Source organism: Oncorhynchus nerka, linkage group LG3 (assembly GCF_034236695.1).
Source record: "Oncorhynchus nerka isolate Pitt River linkage group LG3, Oner_Uvic_2.0, whole genome shotgun sequence".
NCBI classification, from domain to species: Eukaryota; Metazoa; Chordata; class Actinopteri; order Salmoniformes; family Salmonidae; genus Oncorhynchus; species Oncorhynchus nerka.
In genome coordinates this window covers 36,564,696-36,573,499 of record NC_088398.1, presented here as the reverse complement: position 1 = coordinate 36,573,499, position 8,804 = coordinate 36,564,696, and the positions used below count along the sequence as shown (strand labels likewise).

The following is an 8,804-nucleotide window of genomic DNA, read 5'->3' as shown; positions in this document are numbered from 1 at the left end:
AAACAAAAATAGAACTGTTTGGCCATAATGACCATCGCTATGTTTGGAGGAAAAGGGGGAGGCTTGCAAGCCGAAGAACACCATCCCAACCCGTGAAGCACAGGGGTGGCATTATCATGTTGTGGGGGTGCTTTGCTGCAGGAGGGGCTGGTGCACTTCACAAAATAGATGGCATCATGAGGGAAGAAAATTATGTGGATATATTGAAGCAACATCTCAAGACATCAGTCAGGAAGTTACAGCTTGGTCGCAAATGGGTCTTGCAAATGGACAATGACCCCAAGCATACTTCCAAAGTTGTGGCAAAATGGCTTAAGGACAACAAAGTCAAGGTATTGGAGTGGCCATCACCAAGCCCTGACCTCAATCCTATAGACATTTTGTGGGCAGAACTGAAAAAATGTGGGCGTGCACGGAGGCCTACAAACCTGACCCATTTACACCAGCTCTGTCAGGAGGAATGAGCCAAAATTCACCCAACTTATGGTGGGAAGCTTGTGGAAGGCTACCCAAAACATTTGTCAAACAATTTAAAGTCAAACAATTTAAAGGCAAAGCTACCAAATACTAATTGAGTGTATGTAAACTCCTGACCCACTGGGAATGTGATGAAAGAAATAAAGGCTGAAATAAATAATTCTCTCTACTATTATTCTGACATTTCACATTCTTAAAATAAAGTGGTGATCCTAACTGACCTAAAACAGGGATTTTTTAATCTGATTAAATGTCAGGAATTGTGAAAAACTGAGTTTAAATGTAGTTGGCCAAGGTGTATGTAAATGTCCGACTTCAACTGTATGTGAATATGCATGTTCATGTATTGATATGCACATGTGTGTATCTCCCAATTTCAACGTTGTCCAACCCAATGAGGTCTGTAGATTCTTCTTTCTCTGTCTTTGTCGCCATAAGGGCTCAAATGCAGGTCTTTATCTACCTCTCTGGGAAGAAGTTAGACTTCAAGCTAGCTTGTCATTAATATTTGTTTGTTAATGGAGAAGACCTAAATTGTTAACTAACTCAGGATATTTAACTACACTTTGGGGAAGTGTTTTACTGTATATACACATATAATAAGAAATATTTAGACAATAGCTGCCCAAATGTTAGGGATTTGCAATGTTGTCGGCAGCCATTTTTTTCTAGGTCGTTATTATAAAGGAGAACGTGTACTCAATCAATTGACCTAATAAAGGAAATGCAAATACCAAACACAAACAGAGTGCACTATGTACACCTTGTTTATTAGTGTTATGGTGGCAAAATAGTTGGATATGAAGATATTACGCACCTCCCCTTTTCTACAGTAAATTGCAACCATTGAAGCTTGTTGTGTGCCACAGGGAGAGGAAATTGCATGCAAACTTAACAACAATATTTGAACTTGTTACACAATGTTTAGCCTGTCTATTTATGGGTAACAGTGTTGACATGTTATTCTTGACGCGCTCAGTTTTTCACTACAAAACACAAATAGAAAATGTCCGAAAGAGTAAAACCAGCTTACGTGCTTTTACTCTATGATTTGACTATTAATTTTATGATTTGACTTTTTTTATTTTTTATTGTGAAAATCTTGTGGTTCAATGGATAAAACATTTCCCAGAAGTTTGAAATTTTCAGAGAATTTTATATATATATTTTTTAAGAAAACAGTGCTTTGAGTGTTTCATCAGTGTTTCAACAAAATGCACACACAATCTTAGAACAGTGCTTTGAGTGTTTCATCAGTGTTTCATCAAAATGCACACACAATCTTAGACATACACAAAAGGCACTCTATTTGTGGAATGACCTTCTTCACAGACGTGTCAGATATGTAATCTGTGTGTGGAGAGTTGGCGAGCAAGATCTAGCTAACTGCTTACGACTGTGAAATGTGATGTTATGAGACTGAAGTGGGAACAGAGAACAGTGTGCTTTCTTCATTGTTGTTCACCAGATTCACAAGATGCCTGCTCATGGGCAGGCATGGGCTGTCTTCCGGTTGATAGCAAGAGTTCAGCTTTTACTGTATCCTATAATCATGGGGTTATTGTGACAACACAAGAAGAGTGACCTTTCATTACAACTTTAAGATGTTTGGTAAATATTTTTTATAATGTGTTAAGTATATCTCTGTTCTCCTAAGATTTCTACATGGTTCTCTTTTCATTCATAGTGTTTTTATCCACACCTCCAGTTCAATGTTTAGACCTGTGTGCTGTGCCCGTGTGTATAAAGTCATGCTAGTCATCAATTACATGCCTCACTGTAACTGGGAAAGTACATGTGTGCAGCTGTCTACTGATACATAGTTAATTTAACTCTGCAAAATATCGGCATCTTTAGAATGAGAGCAACCTTACTTTTTAACTCTATATTGTAATAATGTTTATTACATTATTACTTTTTATTTGTACTACTTGTTATTATATTATTATTTTATATACTGTAAATATAATTGTTTGTTAATATATAGTGACATTATTTCTAAATATCTTGGCTAGCATTGATGTTGTGAGGATGGGTTTGTTGCTCACTGGTCTATTGCTTGGTTAAATCATTGACAGGCTGGAGGTGTGTTCACCTCGCTACCATCTAGAAGGCGGTGACAGTACAGTTGTGTCAAAGCTTGGACACATGAGACTGATAAATAGATTCTATCTCCAGGCCACGAGACTGTTAAACAGTCACCACAGTTCCGGCCTCCACCAAATTGATAATATGCATGTCAATCTCTCCTGGTGAGGAGAGCTTGATTGCATCACTGCTTGTCTTTGTGAGAGGTATTGACATGTTGAAATCACAGAGGTGCCTGTTTAAGCAACTACCGCACAGCTCAGACACCCATACCTACACCACAAGACATGCCACCAAAGGTCTCTTCACAGTCCAGAACAGACTACAGGAAACACACAGTACTACATAGAGCCATGACTACATGGAACGCTATTCCACATCATGTAACTCAGTCAAGCAGTAAAATCAGAATTTATTTAAAAAAAAATGCTAAAACTGCACCTTATGGAACAGTGTGGACTGTGAAGAGACACACACACACAGCATTCGCAAACACATACACTCTACACACATACTCTACCATTCAAAAGTTTGGAGTCACTTAGAAATGTCCTTGTTTGTGAAAGAAAAGCTCATTTTTGTACCTTAAAATAACATCAAATTGATCAGAAATACAGTGTAGACTGTGTTAAAGTTGTAAATGACTATTGGAGCTGGAAATGGCAGGTATTTTTAAGGAATATCTACATAGGGGTACAGGGGCCCATTATCATCACTCCTGTGTTCTAATGGCACGTTGTGTTAGCTAATCCAAGTTTATCATTTTAAAAGGCTAATTTATTAGAAAACCATTTTGCAATTATGTTACCACAGCAGAAAACTGTTGTTCTGATTAAAGAAGCAATAAAACTGGCCTTACTTAGACTAGTTGAGTATCTGGAGCATCAACATTTATGGGTTTGATTACAGGCTCAAAAGAGCTTTCTTCTGAAACTCATCAGTCTATTCTTGTTCTGAGAAATGAAGGCTATTCCATGGGAGAAATTGCCAAGAAACTGAAGATAAAATACAACGCAGTTTACTACTCCCTTCACAGAACAGCGCAAACTGTCTCTAACCAGACTAGAAACAGGAGTGGGAGGCTCCGGTGCACAACTGAGCTAGAGGACAAGTACATGAGTGTCTAGTTTGATAAACAGACACCTCACAAGTCCCCAACTGGCAGCTTCATTAAATAGTACCCGCAAAACACCAGTCTCAACATTAACAGTGAAGAGGCGACTCCGGGATGCTGGCTTTCTAGGCAGAGTAAAGAAAAATCCATATCTCAGACTGGCTAATAAAAATGAAGATGGGCAAAAGAACACAGACACTGGACAGAGGAACTCTGCCTAGAAGGCCAGCATCCCCGAGTCACCTCTTCAATGTTGACGTTGAGACTGGTGTTTTGCGGGTACTATTTAATGAAGCTGCCATTTGAGGACTTGTGAGGCGTCTGGATATGGAACTGGGCCGACATTCTGATTTTCTCATAGAAATAAGCCCGATCTCAATACAGTTTTCTGTTCCCAAAACTACAATCTATAATGAACACAGTGCACTAAGTGTTGTGGATGTAACCTTTTGGCATTAAAATGAGTCCTATAAAAAATAAATGGCATTGTATACAAGGCGTGCAAGAGCGAATTTAATTATTGCACACGCACACTTTTTTTCCAGGTCGTTGTTGTAAATGAGAATGTATCCTGAATCAACTTACCTAATAAAAGGAAAGCAAATACCAAACAGAAACAGAGTGCACATACCTTATTACACCTTGTTTACTAGTTTTGCCTGCCTATGGCAGTTGGATATGAAGACATGACGCACTTCCCTTATTCGACAGTAACGTGCACCCGTTTCCTGACCTGCTACAGTACAATGCATCTATCCCCCAACCGCCGCTCTCTGAATCAAGTCTGTGTATTCACAGAGGTAAGTACTGCTCTGTCTCTTTGCTTTACACTTTTTACATTTTTAATTGTAACCTTTATTTAACTAGGCAAGTCAGTTAAGAACAAATTCTAATTTGAAATGACGGCCTACACTGGCCAAACCCGGACGACGCTGGGCCAACTGTGTGTCGCCCTATGGGACTCCCATTCACGACCGGTTGTGATACAGCCTGGATTCATCCAGGGTGTCTGTAGTGACGCCTCTAACACTGAGATGCAGTGCCTTAGACCGCTGCGCCACTCGGGAGCCCTTAATACAAAGATACTTCAATTTGAACTGTTAATGTCCAAAATCTGAATTCGAGATTGATAAAGATTTAGCCTAAAATATGTCATTGTTCTTTGTTTCAATTCAGAGTACCTTGTCTCAGAAATAGGGATAATGTTCAGATATATTACGTTCTATATTTGAAGTTCGAATGAAGGAATTCTGTTTAGATGCATACAGTACCTGTGCTATTTACTTTTGGCAAAGCTTGTGTTTTGGTTAAATAATATAAGGTTAGAGTGCCACTTCACTTGCACATGGAGGGGGATTTACTGTGCAAGAGCCAAGATGCACTGTTGGAATTTCATGCACTTTTGGAATTTCATATTTTGTACAACACTGGAAATGTGTTCTATAGTATATAGAAAGCGCCAGCAGACACAGTCACATTTGGTATGTGGTTATTAACACCCTCAATATGTTTGGGTGAAAGTGTATTTAGTCCTTGTGGTGTGTGCTAGTGTTGTAATATTTTACAATGGGAAGTTCAGTCCAGAGCCAAAAACACATTATTGTCACCACAAGAATAGAAAAATATCACACTCAATGCAAAAAAAAATGATTTTATAGACAATATTTTTATACTAACACCTATAATACATGATACAGTTCATCATACACAATAGTTGTTGTTGCCTAAAGCCCTATTTGCACAGGACTGGTAATTACAAGAGATTCTCAGTTATGTTATTTCCCAGAATTAATGTGGTTCCAGAGGACTATTAGCACAGGCTTAGTTTTTAACTGTCCCCTTTAATACTTTTTCATTCAGAATTGACTTTCGGGTGGAAGGCTGTTCTAGATGTGATGATATTTCAACTTATCGATGGTATAGCCTAATATTGGCTTTCAGTAAGAGAAAGTTTAAATAGTAATGCACTTCAATGAAGAAACAAACTGTATGCAGTCACATGCATACATTACATACATACATACATACATACATACATTCATTGCATTTTAGGCTTAATTTGCATGTTTGCAACTACTTATACATTTAGAGACTTTGGGTTATTTTGGTCCTTTAAAGGTGCAATATGCAGAAATCGCTCCCCCATTTCCTGGTTGCTATCATTAGAAAGGTTTGTCTTATTTCAGTTTATGTGATAAAATAAGCAATAGATGGAGTAGAGAATCATTGTACCATCTAAACCACTGTGAAATATATTTTAATTACATAAAAATATTGTATTTTTAAAGGTTTGAAACTGGTGTACAAAACTGAAAGTAAAAGACACAAAATTAAAATTAAGAACTGGAAGCATAAAAATAGAGCACATAGAACAGATCTACCACTTCTTAGACTTGTTTTCAATAAGAATGACAGTTCTATAACTCACATTTTTATGTGAATTTGGTCAGGTCACCAAAAAAGTTACATATTGCAAATGTAATAATAATACTTTAAAAAAGCAAACATAAACATTTCAACAATTAGTTGTAAATGTATATTTTATTTTGTTTATCATACTGCCATCATCAAAATTGAATGACTTTTTACCACATTCAAATGGACATTCGTCTATAATTTCAAAGCTTACTGCATGTAATCATACATAACTTAAAAAGCCCATTTCATAGAGAATGTTAAAATGGGACTATATGTAATAACTTGCTCTGAAGAGATCGTGATTGGGTCTAAATCAGAGTTTCCCAAACTCTGTCCTGGGGCCCCCCTTGTGTGCACATTTTGGTTTTAGCACTGGCATTACACAGCTGATTCAAATAACGAACTCATCATAAAGCTTTTATTATTTGAATCAGCTGTGTTGGGGGGGATGCACAGGACAGAGTTGGGGAAACCCTGGCCTAAATAAGCGTTTGGTGGACAACATTTATTGTTCTTCTCTTTGACTGCCATTTACAGAAAGTCAGACTCTTTCTGCATGCCCACACATTTTTCTCAGCTTCAGAAGCATCTGCATTCACCGATTTTGTTTGTGTTTATCCCCAAACAGACAAAAAAGTGTAGACCTCCACAAGTCTGATTCATCCTTGGGAGCAATTTCCTAACGCCTGAAGGTACCAAGTTCATCTGTACAAACAATAGTACGCAAGTATAAACACCATGGGACCAGGCAGCCATCATCCTGCTCAGGAAAGAGACGCGTTCTGTCTCCTAGAGATGAACGTACTTTGGTGTGAAAAGTGCAAATCAATCCCAGAACCTTGTGAAGATGCTGGAGGAAAAAGGTACAAAAGTATCTATATCCACAGTAAAACGAGTCCTATATCGACATAACCTGAAAGGCCGCTCAGCAAGGAAGAAGCCACTACTCCCGCCATAAAAAAGCCAGACTTTGGTTTGCAACTGCACATGGGACAAAGGTCATACTTTTTGGAGAAATGTCCTCTGGTCTGATGAAACAAAAATAGAACAGTTTGGCCATAAAGACCATCGTTATGTTTGGAGGAAAAAGGGGGAGACTTGCAAGCCGAAGAACACCATCCCAACCGTGAAGCACGGGGGTGGCAGCATCATGTTGTGGGGGTGCTTTGCTGCAGGAGGGACTGGTGCACTTCACAAAATAGATGGCATCATGAGGGAAGAAAATTATGTGGCTACATTGAAGCAACATCTCAAGACATCAGTCAGGAAGTTAAAGCTTGGTCGCAAATGGTTCTTCCAAATGGACAATTACCCCAAGCATACTTCCAAAGCTGTGGCAAAATTACTTAAGGACAACAAAGTCAAGGTATTGGAGTTGCCATCACAAAGCCCTGACCTAAATCATATAGAAATGTTGAGGGCAGAACTGAAAAAGTGTGGGCGAGCACGGACGCCTACAAACCTGACTCAGTTACACCAACTCTGTCAGGAGGAATGGGCCAAAATTCACCCAACTTATTGTAGGAAGCTTTTGGAAGGCTACCCAAAACGTTTAACCAAAGTTAAACAATTTAAAGGCGATGCTACCAAGAACTAATTGAGTGTAACTTCTGACCCACTGGGAATGTGAGGTAAGAAATAAAAGCTGAAATAAATCACTACTATTATTCTGACATTTCACATTCTTAAAATAAAGTGGTGATCCTAACTGACCTAAGATAGGGAATTTTTACTAGGATTAAATGTCAGGACTTGTGAAAAACCGAGTTTAAATGTATTTGGCTAAGGTGTATGTAAACCTCTGACTTCAACTGTATATACACTACCGTTCAAAAGTCTGGTGTCACTTAGAAATGTTCTTGTTTTGAAAGAAAAGCACATTTTTTGTCCATTTAAAAATAACATGAAATTCAGCGTAGATATTGGTAATGTCGTACATGACTATTGTAGCTGGACACGGCAGATTTTTGATGGAATATCTACATAGGCATACAGAGGCCCTTTATCAGCAACCATCACTCCTGTGATCCAATGGCACGTTGTGTTAGCGAATACAAGTTTATCATTTTAAAAGGCTAATTGATCATTAGAAAACCCTTTTGCAATTATGTTAGCACAACTGAAAACTGTTGTCCTTATTAAAGAAGGAATAAAATTACCCTATTAGGGTGTGGTGAAAATTCATTGGCACATTATTGTCTGCCAATTCTTGTTTTAAAAGAAAAGTTCAGATCCCACGTGACACTAGCTAGTACATTGGGCTACAGACAAGACAATTATATCCTTTTACATAATCTAAATGTCTGTCTGATCATAGGTAGTCTGTGTGAAGTCATTGTCACCATGGCATGGAGTACCAACAGCACCAAACTGGACAACATCACATTGTCCCTGTTCCAGAACACGACAGCCAGCACTGCTATCTCCATCATCTACATCGTGGTCACCGTCATCAACCTGACAGGAAATGGCCTCTCCATGTGGCTTCTCCTCTTCCGTACCTCTCCCAAAACCCCCTCCATTATCTTCATGATAAACCTGACCCTGACTGACCTGGTCTTGGGCCTCGTCCTGCCCTTCCAGATCAAGTATCAGATGCAGGGGCATAATTGGAGCCTGGGCCCGGGCGTATGCAGGTATTCTTGTTTATTTTTTTTATCATCATTTATTTATCCTGATTAGTCTCATTGAGAAATATGCCTTTTCC

General features: G+C 38.6%; 1 protein-coding gene across 4 annotated transcripts in view; it reads left to right on the top strand.

Moving 5' to 3' along the window:
• The first annotated feature begins 4,383 nt into the window (after positions 1-4,383).
• p2ry8 (P2Y receptor family member 8) overlaps positions 4,384-8,804 on the top strand; it is a 46,825-nt gene continuing 42,404 nt past the window's right edge. For 3 of the 4 annotated variants that reach the window (XR_003860221.2, XR_003860222.2, XM_029630930.2), the window contains exons 1-2: positions 4,384-4,479; positions 8,415-8,733. Coding sequence is in view for 2 of the 4 variants with exons in the window: in XM_029630930.2 (XP_029486790.1) it covers positions 8,441-8,733 (293 nt within the window). In the remaining 2 variants the exon portion in view is untranslated. Of the gene's footprint in view, positions 4,480-6,725; positions 7,729-8,414; positions 8,734-8,804 lie in introns of all 4 variants that reach the window. The other variant, XM_065011599.1, reaches the window with a different exon arrangement.